This window comes from Hemiscyllium ocellatum, chromosome 49 (assembly GCF_020745735.1).
Source record: "Hemiscyllium ocellatum isolate sHemOce1 chromosome 49, sHemOce1.pat.X.cur, whole genome shotgun sequence".
In the NCBI taxonomy this organism is placed as follows: domain Eukaryota; kingdom Metazoa; phylum Chordata; class Chondrichthyes; order Orectolobiformes; family Hemiscylliidae; genus Hemiscyllium; species Hemiscyllium ocellatum.
The window spans coordinates 11,162,299-11,183,503 of NC_083449.1; the positions used below are offsets into that span (position 1 = coordinate 11,162,299).

The window sequence follows — 21,205 nt, forward strand, 5'->3', positions numbered from 1 at the left end:
GAGTTTAAATAGGTTGGTAATCCAAAAATCCTTCCCTTACCTCCAAACTAAGGGAACTGAATTGCAAGAAGTGAAAATTAACGTGATTTTACAGACTGGACTGGTTCGTCGGTTAAAATAAATTCTCATAAAAGCCTAGAAACAAAGAAGAAAACAAAATCAGGATTAGACCATTCCACCCTTCGAGGCTGCTGTACCACTCAAAATGTAGTACCCAACCCTCCATCCTAATGCTATTGTTTGCACTCTTTTTGTACCTCTTGATCCTTCAATAATTTCAACACACATTACACATATATCCCTTTCTTGAATATACTCAGTGAACTGATGTACACTGCTTTGACCACCCTCTGTTGGAAGAAATGTTTTGCCATCTCTCATCTTAATGTCAGAATACATATTCTAAGACTGGGACCATGGTTTTTAAAACATCAAAATTTATTTCTCTGTTTTGCATAACCTCCATTTTCTTCTCCACAGTACAAACCGATGGAAAATATTCTACACAAAGTGCTCTACACAAAGATGACAGATTTGAATTTTAAGGGAATTGTACCCTTTCTCCACTTATCCTTTTGCTCTTAATGTATATATAGAATCGCATTGGATTACCCTGAACCTTCTTCTTTGCCTTCCAGAATTTTTCCTTAAGGATATCCCCACAGTCTTTACATTGATTAAGAGATTGAATTGGACCAAGATGTCTGTATCTAAAATAAGACAACCTTTAGTTAACTTTAACATCCTTGTTCACACATTATACCCTTAATCTTACCAGCCTTACCCTTCATTCTAACAGGAATGTAATGCTTCTGATCTCTCGTCCTCATATCTTTAAAAGCCTTCCACTTGTCAGGCGTCCTCTTACTTGTGAAGAGTGTACTCCAATATTCTGTTCATTTCTTTTGTTTTTGAAAAATAGCCAGCATCTGGCTGTATACATTAATCATATTTTCCCGATTTGACTGAATTGTTTCAGTCTCAAGCCTTCTCAAACCGATGGATTTCTCGAAGAATAATAATGCATTTTGCCAGGCATGTGTGACTTTGAAAGACCTTGACCATTGACATTGTGAATGGATACGAATGCCGTGAAAGAAAATTAATGGGAATCCATGAAGGGAAAAGGTTCAGAGAACCTGAATAGAGACAACACTACAGCCCCAGCTCCATACAAGATATTATTGACCATTATTATACAATTATCTAAAACAAGGTGCAAAAAGAAAACTTACTTTTAATTTAAAGAAAATGTTAATTTGGTATTAGTTTACTCGGCAAACCACATTCGCAGACAGAGCAATTCAGCAGTATCCGAGTTTCAATTTAGGTAGATTTGCAACAGCTGCAAACTGCAGTTGACAGGAATCGAATCCAGGCCAACAGCTTGGGAAGCAACAATCATTGATCTCTGCAAAACAACATCCACAGCGATCTTCAGTAAAAGATATCTGATTGTAAATAAAATATGCTTAGCCGTGGAAGGGATTATCAAGTTAAAAATGTTAGCAGGTAGATTTTGAGGACCAAGTTAAAAAAAGGAGAGGGACTAGAATGATGACCAGAACTGCACTCAGTATTCCATATCTGTAGGAAACGTATGCTTTATGAAGTTGTAACAGTATTTATTTGCTCCTACATTCTATTCTAAGTAGTCAAACATCCATTATGTCTTCTTCACTAACTCTCTACTTGTGCTGACACTTTCTGGGGACTACGGGCTTGTACGCCAAAGTTTTTTCATCCCTCAGTCTTCCCGACTGATGTACAATTCATGTGTATACTGTTCCCTTATCTAACCTTCCTAAACGCATCTCACTGCATTTATTGGGATTACCTTCCAACTGCTATTGCTTTGTCCAGTTTTCTTGCTGATGGATATGAGAATGTAACCTGAGACAGTCTTGCTCAGTATCAACAACACACCATTTTCATGTCATTTTCAAACTAATTCTACCTTCTCTATTCATATGGAAGTTGTAATGTATACTTCAAACATCAAATCTCCAGACCACACGCTTCACAGGACCAAAAATAAAACACCACCCTTTGCCTCCAGTTTGTAAAGTAATGGTTCAACTAGTTTGCCAACTTGCCTTGGATTCCATGGGTTCTTCGCTTTTAGACCAGACGTCCATGTAGGACCATACCAAAGGCGAGGCTATGGTCCATCGCTAGACCATGGCAACACGAAGCCTGGAGGAAGACCGCCTCATCTTCCGTTTAGATATACTCCAACCACAAGGGATGAATGCAGATTTCTCCATCTTCCTCATTGCTCCTCCCACCAGCTTTTCTCAGTCCCAACCCTTGGACTCAGCACCACCTTCTTGACCTGCAATCTTCTTCCCCAATTCTCCGCCCCCAATCCCTCTCCAGCCTATCACCCTCACCTTAACCTCCTTCCACCTATCGCATTCCCAACGCCCCTCCCCCAGTCCCTCCTCCCTACCTTTTATCTTATCCTGCTTGGCACACCCTCCTCATTTCTGAAGAAGGGCTTATGCCCGAAACGTCGATTCTCCTGCTCATTCGATGCTGCCTGACATGCTGCGCTTTTTCAGCAACACATTTTTCTGCTCTTTTCACAGGGAAACAACCCCACTGGCACCATCCTGCCAAGTCGCTTAAGACTCTTGTACTTTTCAATGGGACATCATCTCATTCTTCTAAACTCCAATGAGTACAGTCTCAACCGTACACATCCTCTTCTCATAAAGCATCTCTGGTGAACCTTCTCTGGACTGTGTCCAATGCCAGTATCCAGGTAATAGATGTTTCATTGCTATGGTGTAGGATGTGGATCCCCACATAACACGGCGTTTTGGTGGAGTTGAAGGAGCCTGCCCTTCAGTCTTGCTTTTCTGCATACCTGTGTTCGCTCATACTGCAAGGCTTGAAGGTAATTTTGTAAATCCGTGAAGGAGGGTTTTAAGAGACAGACTAAGCAGTTATTGGGATGGAAGCTACGTGGATGGAATCGATCGACAGCACAGGCACAACAGATCAGTCCTCCCCCTTCTGTGCTACAACATGCCATCATTGTGTGATTTGTCGTCTTCTCTGAACCACGTCTACCCTTTGAACGTGGCACAAAAAATGGGAGATTCAGACTGGTGCGTGTACAGAGGTTGAGGTCTGCGTGAACGGCAAATGTCTCATGCTTTTCAAGTGTTGCAAGATAGTGCTCTCCGTTTAGAAAGAGTAACCAGCAAGAAGCTCTGCTTGATGCTAACGTCGCTGCCAATGCTTGGCTAGCCCACTGCATTCTGCATTAGTGCGAATAAAACTCACTGCATTACTGACCAAATCAGTTCTGTGGTCAATTCTTGCGGAGAGGTGACAAAATCACGCAGGATTTGAAGTTTCCCTTCGGTGCATGACATCGTTATGCTGAGAGGATGCCCATTTTGCTCTAAATTATGCCACAAAGGGGAAAGCCCATTCTGCATCTATTGTATCAAGCCCCCTAAGAGTCGATTATATTTCAATAAACTTCAATGCATACAGGCCCAAGAATATTCAAACGTGCCTCATAAAGTAATCCCTCTTTTCCTGAGATCGGCCTGGTAACCATCAAATGGTCAGAAGTAAGGGCGCTTGCCAATGATCATGCAATGCTCAGCACCATTCATAATTCTTCAAATACTGAAGCAGCCTATGTTCAAATGTAACACGACCTGGATAATGTCCTGGTTGGGCTGACACATGGCAAGGAACATTCGCCCAAACAGCAATTGCCATACAATAGCTATCTCCAATAAGTGATAGTGAGCAGTGAATGTTGTTTACAGGGGATTAAGTAATGTTTTGACAAAGGTTCCTCATCGTAGGTACATTAAGAAGATGAAGATATTTAGGATCCATGGTGTCTTCGCCGATTGGACACTGAATTGGCTTCCCCGTGGAAGGAAAAGTGTAGTAGTGGTGGTTTGTTTTTTTTAAAATCATATTTGAAGGTCCATGACTAATCGAGTTCCACAGGAATCTGTTCGGTGAACTCTGTTTGTTATTTGTATAAATGATTTGGATGAAAATGCAGATAGTGGGTCAAAAACTTGGAAAATGCCATAAAGAACAGGGGGTTGTGGATTGTGTAGAAATTTACCAAATCAATTGGTTGGATACAGGTCAGTTACAGATATTAGCGGAGAATTGCTGGAGTTTAATTGAGATAGGTATGACGTGTTGCACTTTGGGATTTCAAACATTAAGGGAAGCAACAACGTTAATAGCAAGACCCTTAACAGCACTGAAGTAGAGGGATTTTGCATAAAGTATGTCCATTGTTCCCTGAAAGGAGCCACACAACTAGAAAAGATGGTAAAGAAGGCATATAGAATGCCTCCCCTAATTGTTTGGGGAATTGAGTTCAAGAGTCAGGAAGTAATATTACAGATTGACTTGGCCACACTTCGAATGTTATGTTCAATTTCGGTCACCAAATTACAGGAAGGATGAGGAGTCTTTGGTAAGGTTGCAGAAGACGTATCGTAGGAATGTGACTGAATTATCGGATATTAGCTATAAGGAGAAGCTGTACAAACTAGGGTTGCTTTCTCTGCAGTTGCAGAGGCTGATGGGAGACCTCGCAGCCGTTTTAAGGAAGTTATGAAAATGATTGATGAGGCTATGTTGTATTCTATATGGACTTTACTGAAGCATTTCAAAGCACCGTTTAATGTTCGGCTGGTCCAGAAGACTTAGACGCATTGATTTTTTTCGTCAGTTTGTAAGATGAATACAAAATTGGCTCGGATATTGAAGGCAGAGTGTAGTTATGAAGGATTTTTTTTTCTGCAAGGAGTTCGATGATCACTGATATTTGGCAAGAACTGATATTGTTGAGTGTTACATGTTTGAAAATTAGTGGAATTATGAATAATGAAGAACGTTGTCAAACTACACAGCAGGACATAAATAAGTTGGGAATTTTGGCGGAGAAACGAAGATGTACTTTAATGTGAACAAGTGTGATGTATTTTTGGATTTCAAATACAGTGGGAAAGTTTTAAGAGATTGGCAGGACTCTTGGATGCACTGACATACAGGGAGAAATTATGGTGCAAATCTATAGCTCTCTGAAAGGGGCAACAGAAGTGCACAAGGATACGTATACACCAAGTTTTCCTTCATCAGTCAGTTATTGAAAATGAAGTTTGACAGGGGATGTTACAATAGATTCCCTACAGTGTGGAAACGGACTCTTCGGCTCAACAAATTCACTCCGAACCTCTGAAGAGTAACCCACCAAAACCCATTTCCCTTTGACTAATGCACCGAGCACGATGGGCAATTGATCTGATCAGAATCACATTTCGGAGCCTGAAGAGACAGAACAAATCTTCTGGGACTGGATTGAGAAGAAAAGTCACTTTCTTTAGGACTGAGATGAGAAGAAACATCCCTCCCTGTCTATTTTTCCCTCTCTGTCCCCAATACCTCTCCCTGCTCTGTAATCCCTTCAACTCCAACACACATACTTGTCTCTGTAACCCCCTTTGTCCCCAACATCACTCCATATTTCCATAACCCTCTCCAAAACCGCCATCCTTCCATGTCTAAAAGAAAGTGGTGAGCCGGTGCAATTTGCCAATACAGAAAACAGTTGAGACTGAAACATATATAATTTGAAGAAGTTAAATTTACCATTTGGGAGCGAAAGGGATCAAAGGACATCGGGTGAAAAAGTGTGAACAGTATTCTGAGCTGAACGATAAGCTACAATCACAATGAATGGTACAGTTGTTTTAAAAGCCAAATGTCCTGCTGCTGCTCCTTTTTCCTTTGTTAAAAAGGAATAAATATTACAGATGATGGATTTCTGAAGCAGAAAAACTGAAATTTCTGCAGATATACAAGAAATCTGGCAGAATCTGCGGAGAGGGAAACAGAGTTAACATTTCAAGTCCCATGATCTTTCTTCGGAATATCAGAGTCGAGGACTGGGATGTTCCATTGAGGAGGAAAGATAAGGGTGGTAAGTTGGGAAACCTCGGATGAAAAGGGAGGTTGTGAATTCAGTCAAAAAGTAAAAGAAGCATGTGTAAAGTTGAGGAAGCTAAAATCAGCCAGAGCTCATAAGGATTATGAAGAAAATAATAATCTTAAGTAGGGTATTGAGAGAGCAAAATGGCGCCATGAAATGACATTGGCCGGTGGGGTTAAAAGGAATCCCAGGCATTCTTTGCATATATTATAAACAAGTGGCTCAGTAGGGAGAAGTTAGGATCGCTCAAGGATAGAACAGGGAATTTGCTCTTGGAGGCAGAGGATGTAGGTGAGATCCTAAACGAATACTTTGCATTAATATTCCCCAAGGAGAAGGGTATGGAAGATAACGAGATTAGTGTTAGTGCTAATATGCCAGGGCATTTTGAGACCAAGAAAGAAGTAGCGTTGAGTTTCCTGAAGAGCATTAAAGTGGATAAATCCTCAGTTTATCGAGAGAGGCAAGACGAAAGATTGCTGTGGCATTGACCAAGACCTTTGTGTACTCGGTAGCCTTTGGAGATGTCCCAGAGTACTGGCAAGTAGCTACTGTTGTTCCTTTGTTTGAGGAAGGAAGTAGGGATAAACGAGGGAACTATAGACTAGTGAGTCTCACATCGGTGGTTGAGATGGTATTGGAGAGATTCTTAATGATAGGATTTACATGCATCTGGGAAAGCATGGCCTAATTAGGGACATAATATGGAGGAGTCCGTGTGCGATTGGGATGGACAAAATCAGGTGGACACCAGGTTATAGTGCAACTGCTTTATTTGAAATCACAAACGTTCTTAGAGCTGCTCCTTCATAGATATTAAATGTTAAATCCATTTGCAATATTTCTGTCAATGATCACAGTCACACAACAATAGAAAATCTCCAGAAAATTCACTGTTCTTTCAAACAAGAAGCTTTATTGCAGAATTGCAATAACTACAAGTACATGGGGGTCAGACAGAATCAGGACAGTATCAAGACGTTGAAAATCAGAGGAGCAGGTCAGTCGAATCATTCTGCTTGTTCTGATATTTCACAGAATCTTGACTGATCCTCCATCTCAATGTCATTTGTTTGTGCTGTTCCTGTAGCCCTCGAATATGAAATTATCTATCTCCTTCTTAAACATATTCACTGAAATGGCCTCCCCAGGTTTCTGTGGTCCATGAATCCACGTTCTCCGCATTCCCTGAGTTAAGAAATGTCTTTTCATCGTACTCTGAATTAGCCAGCCACATATATCCATGGACCAACGAGAAATATCATTCTTGCAAACAGTATATCCATCCCATCAGATTTTTATACATTTCAATTATATCCCTTTCCATTATACCTCCTTTATTTAATTATATCACTTTTCTCGACTGCGCTGATTTCATAGAGCCATACAGCACTGAAACATACCCTTCGGCTCAGTCCGTCCATGCCGAATATGTTCCCCAAACTGACCTTGTCCGATTTACCCACAATTGCCCAAGATCCTTCCAAGCATTTTTTTAAATTCATGTACCTTCCCAACTGTCTTCTAAATGTTACAATTATACCTGCATCTGGCAGTTCATCCTACATAGTAATCACCCTCTGTGCAAAAATATTGTCCCTCACTCCATTTTAAGTCTTTTGCCTCTCAAATTGAAAATATTCCGTCTGGTTTCAAATATTCCCGCCCTCCGGAAAAGACCTTTGATGCTCACCTTATCTGCGTTCCTCATGATTTCGTAAATCTCTAAGTTCATCACTCAACCTTGAACATGTCAGTGAAAAAGTCCCAGATGACTCATATATCGCAAACCCTTCAGTCCCAGCAACATTCTTGAAAAACTTTACTGAATCCCTTCTAATTTAATAATATTATTTGGGTATTGCATTGGTCAGCAGGCTGCTCGAAACTGAGTAAAGCTCCCTCTACACTGCATTTCATCAAACACTCCAAGGATAGGGAGAGAAGTATGAATGTGGAGTAAAACTACCTCTACACTGTCCCCATCAAATTCTCCCTGGATAGGGACAGATGTAGTTTGATAGACAGTAAAGCACACTCTTCCATCTTTTAGTGCAAAGTAAAACTTTTACCAACACTTTTAAACTGAAACGTATATGTCCATAGCCACAATGCCCACCAAGAAAGGAGCTTTACTCTGCATATAAACCCATGCTGTCACTGTCGTACGAGTTTTTGATGGCTGCAATGTCTAGGGAGTTTTTCTTTAATTTCAAAGTATCGATGGAGTTTTATCTTCAGCAAAAATAACACGAGTAGAGAGAGGTATAATGTGTTGTTAATGTGTAAGGGAGAACTTGATGTTACCAACTGGCTTGGAATTTGTTCTTTGTCTGTCATGCAAAGTGTGCAATATTTGCTCCTACTCAGCACTCTGCGTGCACAGCTACAGGCCATGGACAGCAGCAGTTTAAGATGGGAGTAGACGCTCGTCATATTGATAGGTAATGAGGAATTGGAAGCAACTTGGGAACCCAGAGGTCTCAGTGAGTACATTTATTAACCAGCTGAGGTGACAGAACGTGTACGGATGCTTTTGATACAGCAGTCGTTGATAGATTTTTTAGTAATAAAGATGCATCTTTCAACAAAAAGATAGTCATTGTTGATGTGTTTATACCATATTGCTTGGTGTCCAGTCTGGGCACCACAAGTTGGCATTCTTCATAACGATCTTGAGAGGGGAAGGGTGAGATTTACTGGGAATGTCGAGGGGCTTTGTTTCATGTGGACGGATTGGGAAAGTCTGTGATGAGAATTCCCTGAAGCAATGTCGAGGCGGGATGTGTCTGCATGTGAGTGTGGTCGGTACAGAAAAGAGAGAGACCTCACATTCCCCTTTCATCTTGGACCAAGCATGTGCCATGGATTTGAAGAAATGGGAGAACGTTTTCAGGTATTAAATTAACAATGTGTTCACGTAGAAGGTGGTATATCTTTGGTGCTCACTGCCTGAAAGCAGGTAAAGAGTAGAAATATAACAATGTCGAAAGGAAAAAAACAAAACAACAAAAACTGCAGACGTTGGAAATCTGCAAGCGAAACCGGAAGTGCTGGAGAAATGCAGCGGGTTTGCAAGCAGACGTGGAGAGAAAGCAAAGTCGACTTTTCAGATCCAATGACCCTTATTCAGAACTCATTCAAAACATTTACAATGTGGTGAGGTCAACACTTGAAGTGCCATGGATGTACAAGACTACAGGATATATGATGGAGAGTAGGAGAGGAGAAGATAGAGCTTGAAGATTAGCCCAGAAACAATGGGTCAAATGCCCCCTTTGCTAATTGTGAAATACTGACTCTACAAGAACAGCAAAGTGAATAAAATTACTGGCAGGGTGTTGTTCAGGAGCAACTCATTCTACAGTGTGTCATTAACAGAGAAAAGAGCTAATAATGTAATGCATGTAACTATAGCAAGAGAACAGTAAAGGAATAATGTCCAATCTGTGATACCCACTTTCCTTTATAATCACGATTCCATACGCATTCAATCATCATTAGAACAAACAGAAGGGAAACATTTCAACCCACGTATGTCAGGTATCAAAATAGTAGATACTGGTTAATATAATTCAGAAGATTATTGGAAGTGAACGATTAGAAGCATAAAATGAGATGAGGTTCTCTCACCTTGCACTGAGCTTCGCTGGAGCACTGCAGTGAGCCTGAGACAAGATCATTACGACAGAATATGGTGTTGTATTAGTATGGCAGGCACAGCAACTTCAGGGACATTTTTGTGGGAACAGAAGATAGCTGTCCTGGAAAGCAATCGCCAAGTCTATATTTAGTCTCCCCAATTTAGAGTAGACTATATTTGGAGCAGTGAATGCAATAGAAAAGATTATGTGAAGTGCAGCAAGGCGCTGCGTCATCTAGAAAGAGTGCTTGGACTTCTGGATTTTGAGCAGGGAGTGAATAAACAAGAAGGCGTCACACCTTCTCAGCTTGCAGGTTAAGATGCTGCGAAATTATGGGGCGATTTTGGGAGTGAAGGAGTAGTGGCCCAGAGGAAACTGTCTCTGTGAAATTCTGACACCCGTGGGAGGGGACTATGTGTGTCTTTCCAATGATTACATTTGTAAATTAATAAATGAAATGGAACAAGTCCTCACTGCAAACAGTAAGTGAAATTGAACTATATACACAATGCTGGTTGACGTCATTGGATTGGTGTACTGTATGAAATCTCATTAACATTCATACTTTTGTGCTGAATCTCGGAAAGAGCAATTTGCACTGTGACACTTCCTTTGTACTTTGTCTGCCTATTTTTTCCTCTCAGATACCACTTTTCCCCAACAATCATTCTTCATATATCGTTATGAAGACGTAACTCTACTGTACCTTTAAGGGAGTTGAAGGACTATGAGGATCACTCAGAGTACTGAAAATGTACAATGTAGCATTTGGTCCAGCAGTTCGCATTACCTATTTTGCTATGGGGCAAAAGGAAATTCAAATTGGGCCAGTTTAAATTATACACCAAGTTACTAAACTCAAATCATGTTCGAATTCTGTATTTTGACAATATTAAAACCAATGAAACCATCCGATGCTATGGAGTATAAGTATTAAACAAACTAAACAGTTGGGAGAGACCTACCAAGCTCCCAACTAATCCAGACAGCACGGAGAATAGCAGTCTTAAAAGTATGTTTATCTGTCAACGATCTGTGAAACAGAAACCCAAAGAAGAAAAGAAGACAACAGAAGATACAAACTGAAGATTTGACATCTAGTTGGTTTAGAAATTTCAATTGTTTATTAAATCTTAATCAGGCGTTTTAGCAGAATAGTATAAAAGAAGAAAAAGTAAAAGCTGGGTTAGAGAAAGGAGTTCTACATAATTGTGAGCTAATTATTCTCTGTTCGACATAAAAGTAAAGGTGTTAGTTTTTACTTTAAATATTGACTCTAAGGCCAGTTCTCTGCCTCTCGAATTTTAGCAGATTGCAGGTTTAAATTAGCTGGGGCTGGTGGGCCGGTGGGTGGGGGTGGGGTATTTAACTCGTGTCGTAACAATTTGATGGCTTTCATCCGAGATTGGAACTGGTTTAGATAGATTTGAACAGATTTGCGGGTACGAAAAATTACAGCAAATTTAAACTCTTGCAGGTTAGTGTCTTAGATCTTTAAATAAAATATAGGTGAGACAATTTGTTTAATTTCGGTGACTTGTGATTGATGAAATTAAAAGTGAGAGAAATGGCTCTTAAAATTGCGAAAGAGGTTCTGGAGTTTGAAGTTGATTTCAAATTTGCCAAGAGAGTTTAGGAGAAAAGAAGAAAAGCCATACATTTAGAATTAGCAAAGAATGTGGATTTGGGTTTAGCGAAGGACAAAAGTAAAGCGGAAATTTTAAGGCCATTATCAAACATATAAGTGTGTCAGAGAAACAGGCAAGTGCAGTAGAGATAGAAAAAATTTCGAATACAATTGAAGAAGATGGAGTTACTCGATAAACAGAGAGGAAAGAGAGAGAGAGAGAGAGAGAGAGAGAGTGAGAGAGAGAAGATTCCTAGCTAAGCGAAGAAAGAGAAAAGAGAGGAGAGAGAAGCGAAGAGAAGGGGAGAGAGGAGAGGGGAGAGAGGAGAGGAGAGAAACATAAGAGAGCGAAGGTTCTAACCTCAGTAAAAAGAGTGAATTTGATCTTGAGAAGTTGTGACTTAGTCAGTAAAGTCAGGTTAACAATATGGAGATTAAAAGAGAAGTGTGTGTGTGTGTGTGTGTGTGTGTGAGTCTGTGTGTATGTCAGCTCTGCCACATTTCGATAAGAAACATTTTGAGGCCTTCTGTATTGCATTTGAAAAATTGGCTATGCAGATGGAGTGGTCCGAGGTTTTATGTGTAATGCTAGTTCAGACAAAACTGGTAGCCAGAACTAGTGAGGTATTTGTCGCACTTTCAGATGAGGTATCAACAGATTGTGAAAAAAAAATTAGACTATGTTAAGTGCTTAAGAATTGGCACTAGGAGCATATAGACAACGTTTCAGAGACAAAAATAAGGAACCAGATCTAACGTATGTTGAGTTGAAAAGAATTAAACAGTCAATCAGTCATTTTGATAGAAGGGTGACTGCTTTAAAAATGGATGTCTGCGGTTCTATAAGAGATTATTCTGCTGGAGGAGTTTAAAAACTCACTTCCAAGGATGGTCGGAATTTACGTGGAGGAACAGCAAGTTCAGGAAGTGAGAAGGGCAGCAGAATTAACAGATGAATAATACACTCTTTCAGTCAGAATGTTGCCCTCTAAGGGACAAACGTTGGGAGAAAGGGAGGTCCTACAACATGAAACAGTGGGACACAGAAAATTAGATTGCTGGTGGTTTCAGAAGGGCACTGGGAAAATATGTCTTCACTGTCATAAGGTTGGACACGTAAAGTCATAGTGCACGTCCTTAAAGAAAGGCAATGTGGGAAAGATGCGGTCAAAGATGCTAAGCCAGAGGCCTTATTGAAGGTTGTAAAGTAGACTGCAAGAAGAGACGACGAAATGCAGGAGACATGCACCGCCTAGGCAGGAGCTGGGCATCGATTTAGTACCTGATCTGTACAAAGAATTTGCCTCTGTCGGTAAAGTTTTCTCAGAAAGAACGGGGGAGAAGAACAAAGCGTTATAATTTTGAGAGATACAGAACCTAACAAGTCGGTGATAGTAAGGGATGAGCGAATATGCACTATTTCTGATGTGTTACCCAAAAACATGGTAATTTTGGGGATAGATGGACAAAGATTTTACATTCCCCTATATAATGTCAGGTTGGAGTCCCACCTCAGGACTGGGGAATATAGAGTGAGTGTGATTGACAGAGTGTCGGTTTGTTCTAGAGAATGATTTCGTAGGATCCAAGGTAGGAGTGATACTCCTTGTTGTGGAGAAGCCCAAAGAATACCAAGAAACTGAGGAGCTAAAAGAGAAATATCTTGGTATTTTCCCAGACTGTGTAGTAACCAGATCCCACTATCATTAGTCATAGCACGAAGTTAAAACTAAACGGAAAGTTGAAGGAGTTGAGGTTCAGTTCGTGGACACGCTCTTTGATTTAATGGTGTAGGAAAAATCTAAACAGGCAGAGTGTCAGGCAGAAGTGTTTTGTCCTGAAAGGCTAGTAGACTTGCAACAGCAAGACAAGATGATAGATTGTGTATAGGCCTGGAATGCAGAAAGATGTGGTTACATGTCATACATGTCATAAGCCACAGGTGATAGTAAAACAAGCAGCTTTGTTGCCAATTCCCGCATTTGATCAACCTTTCTTACGGGTTATAATTGATTGTAGGATTCTTCCCGAGAAGTAAAAATGGGAAAAAAGTACTTGTTAACCATAATGGATATGTCTACCAGATTTCTGGAGGCAATTCCATTACCGAGTCTCAAGGCAACAAAGGATAGTAGAGGAGTTAGTAACTTTCTTCACAAAGTATGGGATACCCAGAGAGATTCAGTCGGACCAAGAGTCAAATTTTACTGCTAAGCTGTTTGAGGAGGTTATGGATAGTGTAAGTATACAGCACTTTAAATCCACTGCGTAACATCCTGAAGGTTCAGCAATGACCATGTTGAGAGTATACCATCAGGATTATCCAAACGTTTAGTATAACGGTATCCCAAACGTACTGTTTGCCATGAGATATGCTCCAAACGAATCTATTCATTTCACTCTCTTTGAGTTAATATTCGGGCATGAAGTGGGAGGCCCTTTGAAATTAAATAATTAAAAATTGTCAGGACCAAAATTGGAGATCTCACACTTGGATTATGTATCAGAGGTGAGGGAGCGATTAAATCAAGTAGGTGAGTTAACTAAATAGCACCTAAAGAGAGCACAGTATAGAATGAAGCAGGTGGCAGGAAAAATCTCAGAGACTTAGACGTTTTCCGTAGGGGATGATATGTTAGTACTATTATCAGTGACAGGAGAGCCCTTAAAAAGCCAGAGTTAATGGCCCCTATCAAATTGCGAAAACATTGAGTCAGGTAAACTATCTAGTAAAGATGCCAGATAGAATAAAATCAGTATCGGTTATGTTATAAGTGCACATTGAAACCGTATTAGATGAGAGAGAAAGAACTAGAGAAACAGGTGTTAGTCACTGCCCCACAAAGTGAGGAATCAAATCGGGTTGATTTGGATTTTGATGTTCCTCAAAATAGATTTTAAAATGAAAATTACTGGTGCAAAGGAACACGTTAGTCAGCTATCAGTCTCAAGAGCATAGAACTGCAGTATAAGGAAATACGTAAGAATCAGATGGGGAGGAATAATGCTATTGTACGTGAAGTAGACGTTTGGAATACTGCTCCGATAAAACAACACCACTATTGTCTTAATCCTTTCAAAGCCAGACAAGTCTAGAAGGACGTGGAGGCCATGCTCGACAAGCATATCATTGAACCAAGCCAGAGAGAGTGGAGTTCACCAATCGTCTTAGATCCCAAACCGGATCAATGGGACAACACTGTCACAAAATCAGACTCAGACCCAATTACTAGATTGGTAGACTATATCGAGAAAGTCAATCAACCCAGTTGCATCAACAAGTTGTACTTAATGCGTGGTTACTGTTTGGTACCTATATCAGAGACGGCGAGGAATATTTCAGCGGTTGAAACCCCAAAATGGGTTATATCCAGTTAAAGTGATGCCTTTCAGAATGCAGAACGCACCCACCATTTTCGAAAGTCACATGAAGTGTTGTGGCTGGGTTAACAAAATATACAGTTCATTTGAACGACGTAGTGATGGATAGTAAGTCCTGAAAAGGTCACATGGTACAGTTAGCAGAGTTCTTTGAATGTCTACGAGAACCAAATTGAATTTGCAAAAGTAGTGGTAGCATTCTTGGTACATGAAGAATGGTCATGGAAGGTTGACTTCACGGAATGCAAAGACAAAGACCATCAAGAAATTTGTATAACCAACGTCAAAGAAAGAGGTATTTCGATTCCTGGAACTCCACAGATTCTAACGGAAGTTTGTTCCAAACTTCAGTAGTGTTGTGGCACCGTTAACGGGTTTGTTGAAGAAAGACTCGAAGTTTCAGTGGAAAGAACAATACGAGCAGACATTCAACCATTCAAATCAATATTAACCGCCAAACCATAGCATGCATTTAGTTGCACCAAACTTTGCAAAAACTTTAAAGTCGTCATCGATGCTAGTGACATGGAGCTGTACTGCAACAAGTTCTAGATTAGAGTGGTGCTGGAAAAGCACAGCAGTTCAGGCAGCATCCGAGGAGCAGAAACGTCGATGTTTCGGACAAAAGCCCTTAATCAGGACTAGAGGCAGAATGCATGCAGGGTGGAGAGATATTTAGCTCTCCACCCTGCAGGCACTCTGCCTCTATTCCTGATGAAGGGCTTTTGCCCGAAACGTCGATTTTCCTGCTCTTCGGATGCTGCCTGAACTGCTGTGTTTTTCCAGCACCACTCTAATTTAAAATCTGGTTTCCAGCATCTGCAGTCCTAGTTTTTAACCTAGCTGTACTGCTACAGGAAGCTGAGGATGGAGTTGAGCTGCCAGTTGTTTACTTTTCGAGGAAGCTCAACATCCACCAGAGGAAATACTTCACGATTGAAAAGGAAATGTTGAGTGTGCTACTGGTCGAACGACATTTTATTGTGGATGTCACGATCAAGGTGTCGGAGATGGTTGTGTACATGGAACAAATTTCTTACATTCTGACACTAATATGAGACTATTCCATTGCAACGTCATATTACAGACATTTAATTTTAAAATTGCACATGCACCTTGTCATAAGAATGCAATCGCAGATGTGTTTTTGTGGATTTAACTGATAGAGTTTAGATGATATTTGCATTTATCCAAAGGTTTTTTTTTATATAGGTAGATGTTGAAGTGAACCTAGGCTGAAGTTATCTGCATGCTATGGTAATGTGTTTAAAGGATATGAAAAATAATGAATCCATCTTTTCATTAGGATGATGTTTTTTCTTCAGGGGAAGGTAATATGAAGATGCATAGTAGGGGTGCATACTTAGCCCCCTACTGTACTCACTGGATACTCATGACTGCATGGCCAAATACCGGACTAATGCCATTTACAAGTTTGCTAATGACACCACCATGGTCGGTCGAACCTGAGATGGTGATGAAATAGACTACAAACGGGAGGTGGAAGATCTGGACAAATGGTGCACTGAGAACAACATAGATCTCCAATCCCAACAAAACCAAGGGACTCATTATTGACTTTCAATGGGATGTTACTCAAGCCCGCCCTACACATTAACAGAACAGAGATGGAACGAGTGGAGAGTGTCAAGCTCCTGAGAGTGGTCATCCACACCAAGCTTTCTTGGATTCTTCATGTGGATGCACTGGTTACAAAGGCCCAACGTCTCTTTTTCCGCAGGCTGCTGAGGAAAGTTGGTATGATGGCGAATAACCTTGTGACCTTTTATGGATGCTACATCGAAAGCATTCTGTCTGGATGTATCACTACCTGGTATGGCCACTGTACCATTCAAGATGCGAGACGTTGACAGAGAGTGTTGAACTCAGCGTGGACAATCACAAAGGCCACTATCCTATTAATAGAATCTAGCCACCAGGCCTGCTGTCAAGGAAAGGTCGCCAGAATTGTCAAAGATCCGTCTCACCCTGGCAAGATTTTATATTACCTCGACCATTGGGAGAAGGCACTGAAGCCTGAACACACACACCAGTCTGTTTCGTAACAGTTTATATTCTACTGTTGTTAGAATAATGAATTGACTCACAAACTCTGTAGCTGTGCTTTTGTTTTTGCTGCCGTTTACCTATTGCTCACTGTAAATGTGATGTGATCTGCCTGCATTTGCTCGCAAGATAAAACTTTTCACTGTGCCTTGGTACACGTGAAAATAAATTCAATTCAGCTCGATTCAGATATAGAGGTATTGTAGCTTTAGGAGATTTGAAGGATTTAGAGGAGCACATAGAGTACTGGAAAATTTGTAATGTAACATTTAGTCCAGCCCCGAGCAGCAACTGTGTTGCTATGAGACAAAAACAAATTGAAATTTGGCCAGTTTACATTATGCCCAAAGATGCTCAATTCTAATCAAGTTAGCACTATGTATTTTGACAACATTAAAAACAATAAAACGATCCGAGGCTTTGGAGTATAAGTTTAAGCAAACTGAACGGTTAGGTGTGAACAACAAACCACAAACATATGCAGACTGCCCGCAGAATAGCACTCTTAAAGGTATGTTTATCTATCAACAACCTATGAAAAAGAAACTCTAAGTAAAGAAGGAAGACACAAAGAGAAGATTCAACAGCCGGCTGGTTTTGAAATTTGTATTTTTTTGGTTGAATCTTATTCGGGCAATTTCAGTGTTGCAGAAGGAAAGGTAAAAGATAGGTGAGAGAAAGAAATTGCAAATGGTTGTTAGTTCAACTCTGTTAGACTTTTAAAAAAAGTTGCTACTTTTTACTTCAACTAGTTGGTATTGGGACAATTTTTGCCTCTCGAATTTTAATAGATTACAACAAGCATTGAATCATTTCTGTGTTTCAGGTTTAAATTAGCGGAGTGGGTGAGGTGGTTTACCAGTGCCATAACAATATATCCATTTTAATATGCTTGTTAACTTTGTAACAATTCACTTTGTTTATTACCTATAATTAATGTACTAATAATCGTTTTTCTTATTATATTCAATTCTTCCATACAGTGCAATGCTTTTCACGTAGTCCACTTGAACGTCAGCCCGGCATTTCTCAAGGTCCTACACGCAAGAGGGATGGTGCAGGTAAACATCCATTCAAGGATAGTTGGATGATTCACTGAAATGCAAAGCCTGATGATTGAAGAATGCTTTGTGACTGAAATACTGTGTCTAGTGGAGTTACGCAGTGGTCTGTTTTTGGATTCTTGTCGTTTGTGGTATATAGAAATGCATAATAAAGATGGGACCTTGGGAGCCCAACAGTCCATTAAGATATCACGATAGAGGAATAAAGTGTTTAAAAAGACATATAGGATACTGTTTTATTAGCCGATGCACAGAATTTATAAGACTATAGTTGGAGTATTTTGTGCACTTCTGGAATTAGGAACATAGATAAGATAGAAATGAAGAAATGTTTGCCCATGTTGAATGGATAATTAACCGAATTGAGTAAGGCACAGATTGATAGACAGGTTCAGGTAGTTTCAAGGAGATGAAACGATATCATTTCTTCACCCAAAGTAGATGGAACCCACAGCGTTTAAGGCTGGTAGAGGCAGAAATCTCCATGAAGAAGTATTTCGATGTGCACTTGCGATGCCAAGGCATTCAAGACGATGGCAAAAGTGAGGACTGCAAATGCTGGAAACCATTTTTAGAATAGAGTGGTGTTGGAAAAGCACAGCAGATCAGGCAGCATCTGAGGAGCAGGAAAATATACTTTTCGGGAAAAAAAGCCTGCTCTGCAATGCCCACATCCGATGAAACAATAGATATTCATGTACATTTCGGATTTAAGCAGGATCTATTCCTAAATCACAGAGGTGTCAAACTGGAGAGGTAGAACCCAGGACTACACAGAGGGTAAACAATGAAAACATATGCAATAGACAGGGCTAAGCAATCTAACAACAAATTGATCTGATCTGAGCTCTGCAGCCCACTGCAACTGGCCATGAATAGTAGTAGACAATTAAATGACTTACTGCAGGAGCCTCCACATGTATCATCCTCCTCAATGATGAAGGAACCTGCATACCAGTGCTATAGGCAAGGTCAAAGTGTTTGGATAATTCCTGCGCTTTTATTATTTTAATTAAATCATTTCAGTTCCTGTATAAATTCATTCTTCTCTGGAAAACTGCCACCTCCTTTCCACATATTGGTGGGAATTTCAAAATTGAAAGAAAGCAATTGATGATTTAGTGCCAATTTCCCTGCCCACCCTCCTCAGCCACGTTCATAATTGCAGCTGAGGGACAACAAGTAGAGATAAATGTTACAAAGAATTTCTAATCTCGTGCATGCATGAAGGCCATACTTCAATTATTTTCTGTGATCACAGTTAAAAATCTAAATTTGTAATTTCACTACTGCTTGCCGACGATTGGCTATAACTAATGTCACACAAATGCATCAGTTAGTCGCTAGGCACTTTTTCTCGGGCAGATTCAGTTTCATCAATTACATCTATATTAAGCCAGTGTAGCAACAGCAAAGCATGGGTTTATAACAACGAAATGATCATCGCATAGTGCTTCCCGCTCTCTCTGGAGGGTTTAGTGGCTCTGAGAAGAGTGTTTTTTTCTCTCTCTCTCTCTCTCTCTCTCTCTCTCTCACTCTCTCTCTCTCTCCCTCTGTCTCTCGAGGTGAATGTGCACGGCTGGCCAGGCTCGTTTAGGCGCGGTCACCGCGGATCCGGTGAGCCAGCTGGATGTCTTTGCGCATGGTGGTGACTCGCTTGGCGTGGATGGCGCACAGGTTGGTCCTCAAGCAACCCAACCAGGTAAGCCTCGCTGGCCTCCTGCAGGGCCATCACCGCCGAGCTCTGGAAGCGCAAGTCCGTCTTGAAGTCCTGAGAGATCTCTCGCATCAGGCGCTAGAAGGGCAGTTTGTGGCTCAGCAGCTCAGTGGATTTCTGGTAGCGGCGGATCTCCCGCAGAGCCACCGTGCCGGGCCTGTAGCGATGAGACGTCTTCACCCCACCCGTGGCCAGAGCGCTTTTGTGGGCTGCTTTGGTCGCCAGCTGCTTGGGGGGAGCTTTCCCTCCGGTGAATTTGCGCACTGTCCACTTGGTTATGGCCATTCTCTTCAAGTATCTGCAACACACACGCACACACGCACACGGGCTGCTACTGTCAATGCTGAGGCTGCTGCTGTGTTGCCTATTTCAGGGGAATGGACAGCCTGATCTGGAGCTGGGATTGGTTACAGCTCTGTGCCTCAACCCACAGAGAAACAGCTCCGGAAGGTACAGAGAAGGCAGAAAAAGAATTGTTTGAGTCTGATTGGTTCAATGGAAATGGCAGTTGCTCGATTTCAAGTAGTTCGCCGAATGCACTATCACAAACCCTGAGATTAAATTAAACATTGAAACACAAATCACCATCTGCCTTCAACTAAGATAAAAGTTTGGACTTTATAGTCTTTACTTAAAACCTAGTTCGCAGTCAGTGCGGACCGGAGGCGGGATCATTATCTGATCGGTCTGTAACAGGTAGGAGGAAAGCACAGGGTTAAAACAGCCCAGACAAACTGAACAATCGAACGTGTGCCCTCCGAATCAACCTAAACAAGTCCGCTGATTTAAACCTATTGAAAGTGAACCGCGATGAAATTACAGAGCCTTACTGTATCGATATATTTTATTTCACTCAGATTGGAATCACCTGGAACACACCTTAATTGCTGCCTGAACGGTCTGTAAAAGGTACATGGAAAGAGTAGGCTGTGAAAAAGTCCACAGGGTCACGGCATCAAATCTCATGAACATATCATTTCTGTAAGAGTTAATGAAATACAAAGACTGAGTATGTAACATCAGCATCAGGGTAGAATGACAAATGACATGTAAAACAACCGGTTACGGTACACAATCCCCTCCCCGTATGTTGCCTTCCCCTCCTCAGGTCTGCGCTTTCTATTGGAGGGTTTGGGTGGCTCTGAAAAGAGCCTTTGGGTTCATTGGAAAAGGGTCACTTTATCCTCAGCCACCGAATCCATAGATGGTGCGGTTCTGGCGCTTCATAGTATACACATCCATAGTGGTTACCGTCTTGCACTTGCCGTGCTCTGTGTAGGTGACCGCATTCCTGATTACATTCTCCTGCAAAACCTTCAGCATCCTCCGGGTCTCCTCATAGATCAAGCCCGAGATGCATTTGACCCCGCCACGGCGAGCCAGGCGCCGGATGGCTGGTTTTGTGATACCCTGGATATTATCACAGAGCACTTTGCAGTGTCGCTTCGCTCCACCTTTTCCCAGTCCTTTGCCTCCTTTGTCTCTTCCAGACATCACGTTTCTTCACTCCAATCACTGCCGAATCAGAGCCGAGCTGCCTCCCCTTCCTCTTATATACAGCTCGGCCCGACCTGACTGAGAAAGAGCTGACAGAGAGTGAAACGCGGTCCGGAGATGAAACTGAGTGACAGACAAAGCAGGGAAATGGCTTTACTTCATCCAGATCCGCCTCCAGCTCACTCCAGCCCCAACTGTATCTGGCAGAGAACCTTTTCT

The 21,205-nt window shown here is 41.2% G+C and overlaps 1 protein-coding gene across 1 annotated transcript; it reads right to left on the minus strand.

The window, feature by feature from the left end:
* Positions 1–20,674: 20,674 nt before the first annotated feature.
* LOC132837336 (histone H4-like) lies at positions 20,675–20,983 on the minus strand. The gene has a single exon (XM_060857002.1). It carries the CDS (start codon positions 20,981–20,983, stop codon positions 20,675–20,677), a length of 309 nt encoding a protein of 102 aa, XP_060712985.1.
* Between the last annotated feature and the right edge of the window lie 222 nt (positions 20,984–21,205).

Coding starts and splice junctions, on each gene's coding strand:
- LOC132837336 (XM_060857002.1), bottom strand. CDS start 20,983: ATGTCTGGAAGAGACAAAGGAGGCAAAGGACTGGGAAAAGGTGGAGCG.